Source organism: Grampus griseus (assembly GCF_964374135.1).
Source record: "Grampus griseus genome assembly, chromosome: 4".
Classification (NCBI taxonomy): domain Eukaryota; kingdom Metazoa; phylum Chordata; class Mammalia; order Artiodactyla; family Delphinidae; genus Grampus; species Grampus griseus.
In genome coordinates this window covers 114,927,939-114,945,677 of record NC_138997.1, presented here as the reverse complement: position 1 = coordinate 114,945,677, position 17,739 = coordinate 114,927,939, and the positions used below count along the sequence as shown (strand labels likewise).

The 17,739-nt window shown below is 37.1% G+C and overlaps 1 protein-coding gene and 1 long non-coding RNA gene across 2 annotated transcripts in view; one reads left to right on the top strand and one right to left on the bottom strand.

The window, feature by feature from the left end:
- The window catches only part of LOC309822157, a 163,660-nt gene that overhangs the window by 22,972 nt on the left and 122,949 nt on the right, over positions 1 to 17,739 (top strand). The gene's annotated exons all lie outside the window — the stretch shown is intronic.
- ENPEP (glutamyl aminopeptidase) overlaps positions 1 to 17,739 on the bottom strand; it is a 109,320-nt gene that overhangs the window by 4,688 nt on the left and 86,893 nt on the right. The window contains exons 12-18 of the mRNA XM_082653865.1: positions 16,759 to 16,895; positions 16,579 to 16,634; positions 9,636 to 9,786; positions 8,236 to 8,309; positions 8,020 to 8,124; positions 7,761 to 7,931; positions 5,740 to 5,880 (exon numbers count right to left, since the gene is read on the bottom strand). Coding sequence (XP_082509991.1) covers positions 5,740 to 5,880; positions 7,761 to 7,931; positions 8,020 to 8,124; positions 8,236 to 8,309; positions 9,636 to 9,786; positions 16,579 to 16,634; positions 16,759 to 16,895 — 835 coding nt within the window. The remainder of the gene's footprint in view (positions 1 to 5,739; positions 5,881 to 7,760; positions 7,932 to 8,019; positions 8,125 to 8,235; positions 8,310 to 9,635; positions 9,787 to 16,578; positions 16,635 to 16,758; positions 16,896 to 17,739) is intronic.

The window sequence follows — 17,739 nt, the reverse complement described above, 5'->3', positions numbered from 1 at the left end:
CATTCTCTTCCTCTTTGAATTGCCTTTTGCAAATGTTTTCACTCTCTTAAAACCTCCAAACACTCTCCCTCTTCCCTTCCTCCTCAGATGATCTTGTCTTCTAATTCACGGAGAAAATACATAGTAACCTCTACATCTTTTAGCTTACAAACATATAAATATACCTGTTTTCCTTCTATCATCTGTGCTTTGGTTCCTATTTCTCCCTCACTTTCTCAAAAACATTAATTTTTAAAAAATCTTTTTCCTGTCTTACATATTAAATCTCTCACTCTTCACTGGATCTGTCTCATCAGCTTTTAAGTATATTAAACATATTAAAATATCTTCCATATAAAAAAAGGGAAGATCCTCTCCCTTGATCTAGCATCGCTCTCTTAATATCTTCTCTCACCTCCCCATTCATAGTCAAACTTTTCAAGAGGCTTCTCTACATTTCTTGCCTCCATTGTCTTACTACTGACCGTTATTTGCTTCCATTTGAGTTTTGCCCCCACCACTCCACTGAAAGACTCTTTCTGAGTTACCAATAAGTTTAGTGAGCATTTTTATTCTTTGATTTATTCAAACCTTAAGCAGCATTTGGCAAGGGACTCTAACTTCCTTGAAACAATCTCTGCTTTAACATCTCAAAGGAGACTCAAAAGGCATATATATATAGATAGATAGATAGATAGATACATCTGAACTCATGGTTCTTCTGCAAACTTTTTCTGGAAATTTAGACATTTTATTCTTGTCACCTCACTTGCCTCCCATTTCTAATCTACCAAATTCTAAATGTTCTTATCTTTTCATCTTCACCATTACATCCATAGTACAGTGTCTCACTGTCTTTTTCTGGGACTACTCCAATAGCTCTAATTGCTTTCCTCAGATTCGCTCCGGTCTGTGCTTTACTTTACCACCAGAGCTTTCTTTTCAGAGTAAAATTGATCATTTTACTTTCTTACTTAAAACCCTGTAGTGACCTTATCATTGCTCTTAGAACAAAAGCCCAAATCTTAATGTGACCCTGAAAAACTTAGCCCTTATCTTTCCTCTTTTCTGATAGTAGGCATTCAACCAGGAAAGCTTTGCCTCCTGTTCATATAATTCACTCCTGTCCTTCCTTCAGAATTCAGCTCAATCATCACTCCCTTAGGAAAGCCCTTAACCTTCAATTTCTCTTGACTTGGTCAGTTTCCCCATTACACTCTTTCGGTGTGCCCTGAACCTCTTCTATTTGTAGTTATTACAGTTTTAACTGTACTACATGTATTTGTGTGATTCTTTACTTAATATTGATCTTCATTGTTAGACTCTAAGCTCCATGAGAACAGAGAACCAGATCTGTTTCTCCTTGTATACTGTTGTACTTTGAGTACCAAGCACTGTGCCTAGCACATAGTAGATGCTCCACAATATTTACAGGATGAAAGAATTATAATTTAAAATGAGATATTAGTTTTCACGTACTCAATTAGCAAGAATATTTTAAAATGACAGCACTGAGTATTGTCAAGGGTTGGAAAAATAGTCAAAGTTAATAGTAAATTTTGTTGTGGATGACAGTTTTGCAGCACTCATCAGAAACTCTAAAAATGAACACATCCTTTAACACAGCAATATTACTTCTACTATTATTATTATTTTTTTTTTTTTTTGCGGTACGCGGGCCTCTCACTGCTGTGGCCTCACCCCTTGCAGAGCACAGGCTCTGGACGCTCAGGCTCAGCGGCCATGGCTCACGGGCCCAGCCGCTCCGTGGCATGTGGGATCCTCCCGGGCCGGGGCACGAACCCGTGTCCCCTGCACCGGCAGGCGGACTCTCAATCACTGTGCCACCAGGGAAGCCCTACTATTATTTTTATCCTAAGGAAATTCTCAAGGATGTTCAAAGAGAACAGAGGTTCAGTTTCAAAGATGTTCATGAGTACATCATTTATACAGTGGAAAGTTTGGAACAATTTTATTATCCAGCAGATGGAGATTGGCTAAGTAAACTAAGATGTATCTACACATTGAAATATGACTGAGAATTTAAAATAACATCGAAGAAGCATACTTAAAGACATGAAAAGATATCCACAATATAGGATAATGTAAGAAAAAGCAGGTTATAAAACCATATGTCTGGGCTTCCCTGGTGGCGCAGTGGTTGAGAGTCCGCCTGCCGATGCAGGGGACGCGGGTTCATGCCCCAGTCCGGGAAGATCCCACATGCCGCGGAGCGACTAGGCCCGTGAGCCATGGACACTGAGTCTGCGCGTCCGGAGCCTGTGCTCCGCAATGGGAGAGGCCACAAAAGTGTGAGGCCCGCATACCACAAACAAAACAAAACAAAATAAAAACCATATGTCTAATATAATTCCATTTCTGTAAATAAATGAACAGCCATAGAAAAATGACTCAAGGAGAAACAGTGTGACAACAGAGGTTATTTTTAGGTGGTGGGTTTATGGGTGATTTTTGTATCCTTATTTTTGCTTATCTGCATTTTGTGCAAAACAATACACACCTATTTTATAATAAGAAAATTGAGATTTTAAAAAAGGAAATCAGACTAAGTTCCTGTAATGATATTTTACAGATTCAAAGAAAGTCTGTTATTACAGGTAAGAAAACAGTTTTTCCAGTGACTTTCTATAATTTCTATAATATTCCTCTTCTGTTTTGTTCTTTGTGAAAAAAAATTGAAGAATATATTTAGAAACTAGCAATGAATAGATTGAATAAAAACTGCAACTACCTGTATAAATATCAGAAATATAAAAACAAAATATGTTCATTCCAAGAAACCATCATATGAAGTGTACCATTTAAGGGGAAATATGCTGTATATTTATCATATTTGATTACTTTTAAAACTAAAATAAGGATTTAATTATATCTTAAATATTTTGAAAAATAATTATGTAAAAATAATCTTCTTGGATTTAATATTTATGTAAGTACTATTATGTTATCCAGAAGAAATGGTTTTGATGCACTTAAAACTTTTAGTCAAGTGCTTATTAAATTATCTTGTTTATGAGATACTGTTTAAATGACTTCAGTCATGTCCCATTGACTTAATTTTTCATTCATAGTCATAAATTTAAATCAAACTTTATCACACCACTCTATATTGGCTTATTGAGTTCGTTCAACTTCATAGTTTCATGTAAGAGTTTAATGGAATAAACAAAAGCAAATAATAATTTCTGAAGTATCTTTGGAACTTTGTGGTTAAGTCTTAAAGTGGAAAGGACATTAGTGGTGTGGCCATCAGCTGTCATAAAAATCACGTAACAAAAGCTTTATAAAAAAGCAGCTTATTTATTTTAAGATGACAATAACTTGTTCAGAAACAAAGGCAATAAAACCACACATTCTGAAGTCTGGAAAACATTTAAGAGTTTGAAAATATTTGGCTAATGCTTGGATCATTTCTGTTTAATTTGTCTTATCCAATTTTAATGGGGAAATTATATATTTTTCAAACTAACCATAATTAATATTGGGCTTTTTTGTATCTGATATGTGGTTATTATATAATTTTATGTTTTAGGCTATTTGAAATGATATGAGAATTAGATCATTAGACTATGAAGAAATATTAAAAGCCTTGGGAGAGGGTTTTGGAACTAGCACTGCAAATACTTCATCATTTTGTTTTTCCTGAAAATTTCAACATTAGGTCTAATAGATTTATTTTAAGGCCAACTGTTTATGACTTTATGGCAATGTAACACCTGTTCTTTTTTCTACTTCTTAATTTTTAAGAGATAACAATGAGCTAATTTTTAAAAATGAAATATGCATTATTTGAAATAACTCACATGACAGCAATTCAAATAAGCCTTGAGAAATATTCTGTTTAATAAACAATAAGGAAGTGCCCACTTTATTATGTAAAATAGAATATTATTTACTTATATTTTCACAATAATTTAATAGTAAGCATTTTTCTTAATCTACATAGGTTTCTTACAGCATGTACCAAAAAAAAAGTTGCGTAGTCTTTTCGATTAAAACAAAATACACAGTACGTGTCATTAGCCATATATCTTTCAAAATGGAAAGTACTACCTTGCATAATATGAACTATTACGTCCAGATAACATGTTTTCAATAGGTAGATTTATTAATTCTAAACCAAATTAGTTTATTGAAACAATTATAAACAGATGAACAGAGCATCATATACACACCACACACACACATACACAAGCATGCCAATCAATCTTCATAGAAATGGATGAGCAGTTACATTCAATAGTTGCAATAATACAAAAGGCAAAAATTTATCACAAGTAAGCAAAAGCAATGTAGGGTATCTTTGCTGAGAGCTAGAGATATAATTTGGATCTCAGAAGGATAAGAAATGTGAATGAACATAATGGCACACTGGTTAATTGTAGGGTAGAAAAGAGTATAGAAATAAAAAGTTATCTTTGCAGTTAATATTTCTGATAAGGTGGTCATTATGCACTAGGCAGTGCTGAAGGGAAGACAGGAGAGATTAGGAGGAGATGACACAGGCCATTTCTTGGTATGGGGATTATAGATGGTATAGTTCTTTGGTCAGTGTTTACATATTTGTTTGGGACATATAATCTATATTTTATACTCTGTCAAAGAAGTATCTTTTTAATGGAAATAAGCATTAAATTTAGAGGATCAAGACCATGAGTAGCAACATTTCTTCCATATGAGGCGGAAGAAATAAGAAATTTAGGAAAGCATCTCTTTAGCTCATTTGCTCATCTCTTGTCCTTGCTCCTTATTTTAAAACTGCTATTGCCCGGGAAATATAGTTTGCTTTTAAGAAGGGAGGAATTGGGAGATTGGGATTGACATATATACACTATTGATGCTATGTATAAAATAGACAACTAATGAGAACATACTGTATAGCACAGGGAAACTCTACTTAATGCACTGTGGTGACCTAAATGGGAAGGAAATCCAAAAAAAAGAGGGGATATATGTATATGTATAGCTGATTCACTTTGCTGTACAGTAGAAACTAATACAACATTTTAAAACAACTATACTCCAATAAAAAATAATTTAAAAAAAAAGAAATTTTCAAAATACCTAAAGCTTAATTATCTGGTTAAGGGTGGCAAAAGTTATCCATATGAACTCAGTAAGATGTAGGGCTCTAATGGGAACCCAGGTCCAGGAATTATCATTTCGTTTTCATTAAAAATTAATTGAGGGCTTCCCTGGTGGCGCAGTGGTTGAGATTCCGCCTGCCGATGCGGGGGACACTGGTTCGTGCCCCGGCCCGGGAAGATCCCACATGCCGCGGAGCGGCTGGGCCCGTGAGCCATGGCCGCTGGGCCTGCGCGTCCGGAGCCTGTGCTCCGCAACGGGAGAGGCCACAGCAGTGAGAGGCCCGCGTACCGCAAAAAAAAAAAAAAAAAAAAAAAATTAATTGAGAACTAAATATGTGCCTGGCATTATGCTAGGTGCTAGCACAATAGGCAGAATTAACTTGTTTTAACCAAACTAAAAATAATGCTTAGTCATCTTTGCAGATTTCAAAATTCTGTTGATCAGTTGGAAACACTACTTTCCAGAAAATGAATTATGCTTAAAATTAACTAGTACATTGCTTCCCTGGAAGGAAAATACCATGATCCTTACCTCTGATAATATGCCATTTCAGATATCGTATAGATGTCAGAGAAAACACAGAAAAGAGAAAAAGAAAGAACTTGTAGATGGTATCAGACAGAACAATAAACCATTATCTGATCATCCCACCTGTTGACTAGATATTCCCAGTTGAGCTGTATCCAATTCCAGGCCATAGTCTTCCCATAGCTATTATATGAGATGTATCGAATGACTGTAAACACATCCTGAGTTTTAATAAGATTTGAGTCCTTGAGCAAATCCAGATATCTAAGAGAAGCCAAACAAACACAATTCAAAATGAACTTTTAGTGTTCACCCTTAGCTAAATTCCAATAGAACATCGCTTTCATTCCAGTAATTCAATTCTTGAGTCACCAATTGACACAGTCAATTAAGCAAGACAAATGATAAAACAGAATTTAATATTTTCTAAAATATTTAACTTTTTAAAGAACAACCTATAATTTTGAGGACTAGTGTAATGTAAACTTTAGGAACATTTAAATTATTTTGGAGGTACTAAAAACAACCACAATTTCAACTATTAATTTAAAAAATTATTTGTATTTATTTAATAGAAGTACTTCATCCATTTTACCTGGTTATTCAATTATACTAAAAAACCCCCCAAAACCCAGCAAATTAAAGGAAAGTACTTATATTATTATTTTATATGGGATTACAGTTGTCTTATTTGCTCTTCCCTAGATTGTAAAAAACAACTTTCTAATGTAACTTGTATGGTTGGATTAATTGGCTATAATTATGGTATAATGCAATAAGTGCAAGATAAATTAAGTGACCAAATCAATAGATTTTTATTAAATTTATGCCGTGGCTGTACCCAGAGGGAATATCTGAACGTGCTCTGGTAAACTTCCAGAAACTGCACTGGTGTGGTGGGCTCCTGAATTTTGTACAATTTATCTCTTATCCTCTAGTTCACAAGAGTCTTAGTAAGGCATCTAAGTACTTGCTAATTTTCTCATCATATACAATTAGCACAATGCCATCAAAGTAATGAATCAATATAATGTTTTGTGGAATGTCAAGATGATCAAGTTCTTGATATCTTAGGGCAGAGAGAAGAATTCACATATAGCCCTAAGGTGAGATGGTGAAAATGTATTGTTAGCCCTGCTAAGTAAAAGCAAACTGCTTTTGGTAGTCCTTACAGATTGGTTATTGCCTTGTAATTTACTATTTATATTCTGCTTCTCCCAGGAACCTTTAAGTTTCTCAAGGATAGATTTCATTCTTGTTCATTTTTATTCCCACAATCTATATACCTGTACATAGAAAGGACATCTTAAGTGTTGTTTAAATGAATGAAGTAAATAACTCAGAAGCCATAACTAAGGAAAAAATAAAAAAGGCAGAAGCTAGTTGATTTGGGACATAGATGTGGAGTGGGAGAACATTCATAAATGGGCTTCAAGCAGTCTTTGTACCTTCTGAGTGGAATGTAAATACCTTTTGGGTGTGTGTCTATGCATGTTGTGGCAGACACTCCTCTGCTGACAGAGACCAGTTTTGTTCTGGGCTTGGGTCAAGGTATCCTTGATCCTAGGGAAGGTAAACTACTACCCCATCCTCAGAGTATCATGATTGGCCCAAATCAGTCAAAGGAATTCAAGTTCATCCTAGTCAGCAAATGATCAAATGGTAGATCCAGAGTATAACCCAGAATGATCAAGGGTGACCTAGTTCTGGATTATGAGGGGAAGTGGAGATAACTGACCTCTTATCATAAAAGACAGAGCCTTGTGAGGAGGAGCTCTTTTGCTCCCGTCCTTCTTCCATTGAATGTGTTTGTGTGAAGGCAAAATGCTTGGAGCTCTGGAAGTCATAAGACGTCCAACATGTAGAGGATGGCAGAAAAGAAAGAGAAAGAGCCTAGGTCTTGGATGAAAATGTTGAACCACTGTACACAACTGGAAGCTCCCTACCTCCAGAATTTTTTATATGAGATTACATGTCTTTATTTTTTAAGCAACTCTTACAGGGATATTTTGTTTCTTGCCAGGAAAATAACTATTTAATAGATTTTCTTGGAAACATCATCCATAATTAGCATTTTAAAGAGACTGTGACGTATAAATTATCAAGTACCAATACACGTAATTTTTTCAAAAGTTCCAGCTTACCTTGACAAAATAGTAACATTCTTCACTGATGCTAATCCATACAATAGCTTTTCTTTTTCTTGAGCTAATGAAGTTTTCTGGTATTGCTGAAGAGTGTAGTTCCATGAAGTCTCATTGCCAGAGTTCTGCATTCCATACCGATATACCAGAAGCCTGAGATTTACAGGAAGACTAGAAGAAGAAACAGTATTTCAGAGATTTTAATTCCTCATTTCTCAGTTTAAAGTCTTCCAGAAATGAAAACATGGTGAACAGTCACCTTACGGTCCCAGTTAGCCACGCCTGAAATAGCTGGGAAGCGTTGTTCAAGGCATCGCTGTCTCCCATCTTGCACGCGAGCCCTAATACAGAGGCACGGAGTAATCTAAGAAAAGAAACACACACAGAACTGGGGCCTTGACCACTTTTCAACATGTCTTAACATATACAAATGAATACTAAATGAATATTAATTTTTAAAAAGGTAAAAAATAACTTTGTGAGGTGGTCTCCAGTATCATTCCATCCCAGAGAATCTGCAATGGGCTTCACTTGATCTCGGAAGTATTTCTGAAATAAAAGCACCATGCAGAGTGAGTAATAATTTACTATTTAGCAACAGTCTCCCGTTTATTATAATCTACAGTTCCCTGTGGTAATCTTTTCCCCCACTAGCTCAGAGAACTTTGGGCCTGTCCTAGGAAAGGGATGTATTAAAGTTTTTATAACATTGTAATTTTACTTCAGTCCCGAACATAAGAACATCCTGGATCACTCTCTAATGTTTTATAGAACTTTGGGTAAGCCCCTTTTAACCTCCACTTCTTAGTTAACATGTGTAATAAATAGAATAACACCTGACATACTTACCTCACTAAGGAAGATTGCTCAAGTATCGATGAAATGATAACTAATATTTGTATATTGGCTTAGGATTTAAAAATGACATTTATATTATATGATTCTCACTATTCCATTACCATAGGCAGCCAACTGCTGACATTCCTATTGTACAAAGGAAACAAAGACTCACAAATATGAAAGCATTTGTCCAAGTTCTTTCATAAAGAAAGTGGAAGAGCTAGAGATTGGAATCCAGAATTTGTTTAAAATTACAAGTGTCCTGCAAAAGTGCTGCAGAAATCACAAAGCCAAGAAAAGCATTTAGAATGACTATCTTATAATAAAATCTCAATGTGGAAATAATAGCAGTAAGAATAAGGAAAAATTATGTCATTTTGATGAGAATAGATTCATTTTAACATAGATAAATCCATTAAAAATAGGATCTAGTTTGTATCTATGGTTTAAAATGTTGTTTATTTTAAATTTATTTATTTATTTATTTTTGGCTGTGTTGGGTCTTCGTGTCTGTGTGAGGGCTTTCTCCAGTTGCGGAGAGCGGGGGCCATTCTTCATCGCCATGCGCAGGCCTCTTACTGTCGTGGCCTCTCTTGTTGCAGACCACAGGCTCCAGACGCGCAGGCTCAGTAGTTGTGGCTCACGGGCCTAGTTGCTCCGCGGCATGTGGGATCTTCCCAGACCAGGGCTCGAACCCGTGTCCCCTGCATTAGCAGGCGGATTCTCAACCACTGCGCCACCACGGAAGCCCCTAAAATGTTGTTTATTTTAAATAAAATATTAACTATTGTATTGCTTCTAACACTAAAATACACCTTTAAGTGGTATACTGAACCAGAAATACTGATACATTTCAAGTTGAAAAAACAAATAGCATCTCTTTGATTTGATTAGTCAAGTCATTATAATTTCCTTTGATTTCACTTGGCAGGCAAGATATGCTTTTGTGTTTCCCACGAGCTCCTTCTCTCAGAAATCTTCCTATTCTGCTAATGGCTAAACATCTCCTTTCATAAGATATAGCATTAACATTACCTCAATCATAGGGTATAGCTCTTTATCATCTTCAAACATGCTAATAATATAGGTTACAGCTGAAATGACTCTCTGCCATGGTAAAAATTCCTCTTCCATTTTGAGATACTTGGTCAAGTTCAGAGCCTCCTTGTAATTTAGAAGTTGAGCTCTAAGAAAGAAAAAGAAAGCCCACAGTAAATTAAAAACCACAGACTAGTTTCCTTCGACTGAAAGTACTAATATGGGGATCATAGACTTCAATGTTAATGAGAACCCTTCCATTAAACAATTAAGAAAATGCATTACTGTTAAGGCCCAATCAAAGAGGTTTGTTCACAATGATGTATTAGAGCTTTCATATATTCAGTAATAAAGGGGAAGAGAGAACATTAAGGTGTGCATTTGAAAAATTGCTACGGCAGAATTTTAGATAAAACGAAAGCCATTTAGCTATACAGTTAATATTGACAAATAGAAACTTTTAAATTTTAGGTTCACAAGCTGATTGTAGTATACAAATGCACCTTTATAAGTGTATTGTATTGAATTTTTTTACATTTGACATGAATAGGAAATATAACAGTACTCGAGAATTGTGAATATTTAAAACATTCCAATTGAACTTATATTTACCATAAAAACATCTCCCTTTTTTATACATTTCCCAGTAATAGTGATAAATAAAAATAGATTTTGTTTCTCAAAAAAGTGAAGTTACCATCGACATTTCAAAGTTTAAAGAGTTCGATTTCTTCCTCCTCAGAAAAGATTTTGGAACCTTTTGAAATAATGTTCTCAGAAATCTGTTATGCCTCAAATTTCAGCCTAGGTTTTGGAAAGAATCTTAGATAGGAATCCTGTCTTTCCAAATTACATTTTGAAAGTTAAAATTAAAGAATAAACTTTAAATTATTGAGAAAGTAATACTGATGCATTGAGTGCTAGTATATTTGAGGTAATTTTTTGTGAATGGCAAATAATGTAACCATATCTTGATTTCTCCCCTGAGAGTTGATAAGTTAAACTGGTACTGGAGAGCTAGATAAGAATAAACACCTTTGGTATCATATGATTTGCACTAATGTGATATGATACAGTTTGTTTTCAGTTCAGAGAGCTGATTTCTTCTATTTTCTCAGTTCCTGATCTTATTTAGAAGAATTTATATTTTGGAGCATTCAGCCTGTCTTAATAAAAGTATAAATAATGTTGAGAAATGGAGTGTTTTATTGAGAATGTTTATTGAGTAAAAAAAAAATTGTAGGGTTTTATGTTGATGGTTGAAACTTGAGAATTTTCTAATTTTAATGATTCTCTATTTTCCCGGGTGGATAGCACAACAGTCAGTTGTGCAACAGTTCAGTCAGTATTTTCTTAGACTACTTATGAAGAATAATTGTTGCTCTGAGGATCAAATTAAAGAAAAGGCTAATGAAAGTTCAGGAACAATGGCAGGTAATTTGGTTAGAAACCTCGTGGGCTGCACATTTATAGTAGGTGAAAGGATTAGAAGGAGTGGGTCTTGGTTACAAAGGCCAAAAGAATTGGCTAAATTAGCATAAGTAGAAGTAAGGAAATAATCCAATGATCCAAAGGTTAGAGGCCCTGATGAAATACTATATATTTAACTGTTGAAAAAATCAATATCCTATCCTAGTGCCTTGTTTTTTCAACATACTTGATAGCTATGCAGTTGTTCCACTTTGGTATCACTTGTTTAGGTTTGAGTCACATGGTCAGAACACTGGACTGAGAGTGAATTTTTTGCTGGTTATTATAGAGATAATATTTCGAGAATTAAGTTGATGCACTTTTCATTTCCCACAAATCATGTTACTCTGTGGTATTTGATACTTCCGAGGAAGAGCAGTATCATTTAGAATCATGATTCTCAAGTTTGTGCATGTATCTGTAACACCTGGAAGGTTTGTTAATCACATACCCTTGGGCCCTATCCCTAGAATTTCTGATTCAGCAGGTCTGGAGTAGGGCCTGAGAAGTTGCATTTCTCATAAGTTCCTAGGCAACGCTGATACTACTGGGACGACGAGTGAAGAATCTGTTTTTAGAACAAAGACATGTATAGTGCCCTTCCCTCCCAGACCCCCTTACAGTGCTGCGTTGGCTCATAGCTGCACTTTCCTCAGAGAATAGCGCTTGACCAGATACATCCATCTGGCTTAAAAGGTTATGCTACCCCCACCCCTGGCCATTAATTGTCTGATTTAGGAATGCAACAGGCCAGCCTGCTTCCCTCAGCTTGGATCCACTCTGTAGTACAATTCATGGATACGGCTTCCTACTGGAATCTGGCAAAGCTAGACTCCAGCTGAGACCATATTGTCGCTCAGCCTTTTTCCCTGCCCCAGCCTGCTTCTCGCACTCCCTATCTCACGAGAGTACTCTCTCAATAAACCACCTATTCGGGAACCTCCATTTCAGACTCTGCTTTGAGGGAACTCAACCTAAGACAGCATTTTTACTCAGCTTTGAGTCTCAAACTCTGTTAAATTCGTAGACCAGCAGCAGCTCTGAAAGCCAGATTTGGTTGAGAATTTTCCTTGTTCAGAAATCTTCCATTTATAGTAAGAGTCCAACCTGAGGAACTTAAATCCTAGAATTGTCCTATAATCTATAGTGTGGAGAGGATGGAGGCTATAAACTTAAAGTTCTCACAAAATGCTGTAAAGAAGAAGAAGAAAACAAAGAGGTCTTTTGAGGGAATTCTTACTTTCCTGTCTTGGCCTGAGGTACCCAGAAGATTGGGGAATCTGGAACAAAAGGTTTGTTTTTGCTTCCTCTGGTGTGACCTGGAAAGACTGCACAGTCCTTCTCCAAGAAGCTCAAATTAAACATAGTGTCTTACCAAACATGGCTTTCGAATGGGACATTAGACATGGTTGAGAGAGGTGGTTATGTGGATAGAACTGACCCCATGGTCTCTCGTTCTTCAGCAGAGCCTTCAGATGGTGTGGAGACTTTTGAAAACTTCCCATGTGTCTGGTCTCTCGATGTTAACTTACTAATTAAATTCAGATTTCTGGCTTAAAACAGTCTCTCTGCAATCAGCTGGATCCCTTTTGGAGTCTTTCCGCATTCCCCTACTTCTCCCTTCTTTAAAAGGCAGTCCTTGATAGGGTGGGGAAAGTTGCTTATCTGGTTCTGTGTTGTGGTCTGGTCAGCTCTGTTAGCACCTGTGAAATGGTAAATCTGGTGTACCTAGAAGTCTGTAATCTCGGCGTGGCTGATGTCCACCTTGTGGTCTTTATTTGCTAACCTGGCCCTCACCTTGGAAAGCACTGGAGCCACTACACCTTGAAGCCTGACTGAAAGTCTGTTTGGATCCTTAGCTTAGGGGGCTTTTGAAGCCATCCTTTCTGCCACTCTGCCCTTGCCTAGGGACTCCTGGTCCCTCCCATGTGCCTGCTAGCCAGCACTCTGCTTTCCCTTGTGCTGTTCCTCACCCACTCTCTTTGTCACACAGTGGGCTGCAGAGTGCCATATAAGCTACTGACAAGGTAAAAAATCTGTAACCGGTAGACAAAAAAAGGATTTTTTCTGTCTCCGTTTTGGCAAGGCCTCCAAACCAAGCCCCTTAACCTACACTCCAAAGTAAGACGCAGGCCCATCGAATTAGGACTGACATGGTTAGGAACAGGTTTTTGTGACCCTTAGCTGATAGCCCACTACCAGCCTGCGAAAGAGATTGGAGCGGCAAAGGGGGAGAGGGAGACATTTCAGGAGAGGGCTTTTGGAGGATTCTGTCAGTGTACTGTGAATGCTGTCCTCCCACAGGAGACAGGAGGGTGTAGGATGCTTTTCCCCTCACATGAAGCCTAGAAAAGGGGCTTTAATGGAACCACCTGAAGAGTTTTATCTGTGTACCCTAGAGCTTGGGGGCACAGTGGTCTGGTGTCTGATACCCCAAGAAATCTAAAGGATGAGAGACTGTGGTTGCTACTGCTCTGACATCGGAGTGAAGATACAGGACTGCGTGAGGTTGCCCATCCTTCCAGACCTTGTCAGGGGAAAGGATATATGAATACTTCCTGTAGACTGGATGCGGTTCAGAGGTTTTCACTTCCTCACCTCAAAGAACTGCAGGAGAAAGACCCTTGGCCATGGAATGTGTGTGGATGGTACATATTCCGCGAAAGCACCACACAAGGAAAAGGATCAGTGTTAAACATCTGCGAAGTTCAGAGAGGACCAGAAGTAGACAGCATGTCAGGATCTTTCTTGCCTTCATCTGCCCTCCTTCTGCTCTCCTTGCCTTAACACTGGAGGAGTCAGAGGCAGCATGGTGAGAAGCAGAAGTTCCATGCAGCAAAACGGAGAGGAAATCAAGCGCTTTATTCCCATTGCAGGGGGCTGGCCTGAAACTAGCCTGAGCTGGGGGCTGGAGGAACTTTACATGAAGTTGAACGTTTGAGGGTTTTACTGGGCAGGGCATATAGTTGAAGTGAGTCTGTTGTGGGGACTCAGAAGTGACTGGGTGAATTTTTACTCCTTATCTTCAACAAATGTGCCCAGCGGGATATTCCATCCAAGGCAGTAAGAGTACTAGCTCCTCAAACCTGGGGGCAGGGGTATCAAGCATATTTTTGTTTTTAGATCCGCCCTTTTAGTCTTGCTGATGAAACAATAGTTCCATTTCTTTTTGAATACCAGAGTAGAACTGTGTAAATTCTAACGCAACCACATGCACTTACCCATCTAAGTACGCATTTCTGCTTTTCTGCAAAGTTTCAGAGTGATCTGGACCGGACTCTAACCAGCACAGGTGGGGTCTGTTTCTCTTTGAGTCCCTTTTACCTCATGCATTACAGAAGGAAACTGGGTGATAATAGCTCAGGCGATATTTCAGGTGATAGCTAAGGTATTTTCTGGATTGGTGGCTGTGTGATTCTACATGTTTCTTGGCTTTCAAATTTGTTTCACTTTCTGCCTTTCTGAAGCTCTTCAAAATGTTATGGGCTATGGCCAAGGAGCTGAGCAAATGTGAGAGAGTCGTTCAATTGTGTGAGTTATCTGCTTTGTACACAGTTCCTCAGAGAAAGCTGTTCAAGAGGCTTTCACTTCTTAAAGCAAAAGAACTGTCTGCATTGTGTTGTGATGGAAATTAAACCATAAGGTTATTACAGCTCTGTGTAATTTCTAACAGCCAAGATTCTAAGCTTTGGAAGAGATCACTATGTTTTCACAGGAGAGAGTTTTCCTGAAAAAAAAAATCTAAATGGTCCTATTATGTTTTAAAATGTTTAATTTTTAAGTTTTTGGCCGCACCACATAGCTTTCGGGCTCTTAGTTCCTTGGCCAGGGATTGAACCCGTGCCCTCCACAGTGAAAGCGCGGAGTCCTAACCACTGGACTGTCAGTAAATTCCCTAAAATGTTGATCATTTTCTTTCACCACTTAATTTCCCCAGTCTACACAGTACCAGGTACAGAGTAGGTGCTCAATAAATATTTATCAAATGAGTGATTGACATACCATAGCATAATGAAAATAATTAATCTGTTACATATCCAGGAGATTAAACTTGGAGATTCACCAAAGAGAATCAAGTTGTCTATTACCTACAAAGGGAATCTAGATTGCAAATTCATAAGAGCTTTTCTAAATGCTTCTTTGCTGCTACTAAACAATGGTGGATGCTTTTTCATCAAGTAATACAATCTGCTGAGCACTTCCTAAAGACCATACAATGTTTGGTGTCCCTCATGTGCATTATTTCATTTGCTCCTCACGAGAGTCTTATAAGGTCATCTCCATTTTACTAACAATAAAATTGAAGCAGAGACAGGTTAAGAAACTTTCTCGAGGTTATTCAGAACCAGGATTTTAACCTGGTTTGAGAGCTTGTTTTTTAACCCTATAAATTCCCTCCTTAAAAATGTCACAAATGTTTTCTGACTTCTAGTATACTATCTAGGGAGTCCATGTAAAATAGTTCTCCCATGCCTTTAGTGCTGCTATACTATCCTTCCAGCCATGTATTCAGCTCATATTTAATGAACATCTACTAGGGGCCAGGCACAGTTAGGAGCTGGGGATAAAATGAATAGGAACATGATCTAGGGGCCTACCTTTGTGAAACTTGCAGTTTGGTGGGTGAGATGGATAATTAATAAGCATTGACAATATAATATTATCGGAAATGCAGGACCCCATAAAAGGGACACCTAACCCAGACAAAGGGGCCATGAGGCTTCCTGAGGAACTAGCATCTCATTCTCAGTACCTTGCTTATGTCTAAAATGAGGCCACTACAAAGCCAGCAGAGCAAGTTGGCTGTGTCCCTAACTCCTACAAAAGTGCCAGAAATTCAAAAAATACTTGTTGAATTACTAGTGTTAGACTACCTGAGAAAAATGTCTCAAAGGTACTGTGGTTACTACTCTTACATTACCCCAATCTATGTTGATTATTTTTTTCAAAGTGTAGGTTGTTTTTTTTCTAAGTGTAAGTTACCTTCAGGCCATGAGAAAAAAATTCAAATTTCCTAAACAGTACCTTAATTCAATCCTAGGGCGCTATGTCTCATACTTCTTACCCCAGTGACCTGAATAAGATTTGACAACTCTAACCATAAAATCTTACAATGGGCTTGGGCTCACAGAGATGAGATAATGAAACACACTGTTCGTCTTTTTAATAAATCAAATTATGACAGTACACTTTTGTGCATTTGCAAGTGTCACTCCTAATTAGCTCAAGGACTCTGATTAGACAAACCTATCTAAAGTCAATAGGGTAGGTGAGTTTTTGTGTATGTTGAGTTGATATCAATATTTTAGCTATAAGGCTCATATTAGTTTTAAAAAAGTTATGAAAAAAATAATGTAAATAGTGGCTTCGGATATTTTAAACTATAGTACTTTGTTGTAATTCATTTTTAAAAAGATTTATGACAAGATCCACAGTATTTTAAACGATTGAATCTCATTCCAAAACCCACCTTGCCAAGGCAAAAGCGTCATCGATAAGACTTGCACGATCAGCAGAAGAAAAGTACTGGGAAGAGAAAGAAAAAAAGGTAAGAAACATGAATCTTAAAACGAAACGTGTTGAAAATTAATGTCATTATGATGCTGTTCTTAGAACAAAAAGAAAACAATTCACAACCTGCTATTCTTACCTTGTGGTTGAGGGAAAGATTGGTAGCTATCCATTCCCAAGTTGATACTTCATAATTTACACGATAAAACCCAATATGGTCTGGGTTTATTTTGAGAAAAGTGTTTCCACTAGGTTTAGGAGAGTTCAAAGTGATTCCTGTGGTAGTAAATAAACACTAATGAGAAACATGTTTGCACATACTATAAACACAGAGAAATTAGACCCAGAGGGTAAAAAGCAAAGAAAAGAAATATTAGCTCAAGGAGTCAAGTTTGATTTGGATCCAAAGCCCCAAAGCCTAATTCTTATTTAGTTGCCTAACTTTAACATGTCATTGTAGTGTGTGAGCTGAAAAAGAAATAAGTAATGTAAATAAGTGTCCTGTAATTTGTGACTTATTATTATTTCTTACTGGCAGAAGCTTGTCATATGGGTGAAATAATTCTGTGCTTGTCAATCCTTCAATAAGTAAAGCGATGGTTAAAGACAGAGAAGTCCATGCCCTTTGGGGGTAATCCATACATTCTTAATCGTGATGGATTAACTACACAAAGAATATTCACTGGGGCAGCCTGGGGAGGGGATAAAAATGTAAACATTTAAAAGAATACTTTGTTTATTAAAATCAACATTCAAATTGATGGAAATGGTGATTGCTAAGCAGAGCAATGATTTGACGGTCAGTAGTGCTTTTAAAATGTCAAGAAGGCTTGCAATAGGACTAAAATCCAGATAAAACATTCTTGATTTTGTGGTCCATTTCATGCTCGTCCTCCCAATTTTATTTATCTTTGTAAAGTCTTCTGCTTCCTTATTTCAGCTGATTACATCAATGTTTTTTCATCAGTGGATTTACCAAATTAACTTTCTGAAGTAGCATTCAGAATTTACATAGGACTCTAGGATATAGATTTTGGAAGTTCAACATTGAGGAACAAAGACTTATGTTTTAAGTAAAAACTACTCAAAATAATAGTTGTGCTCTGACATGACCAGTGTT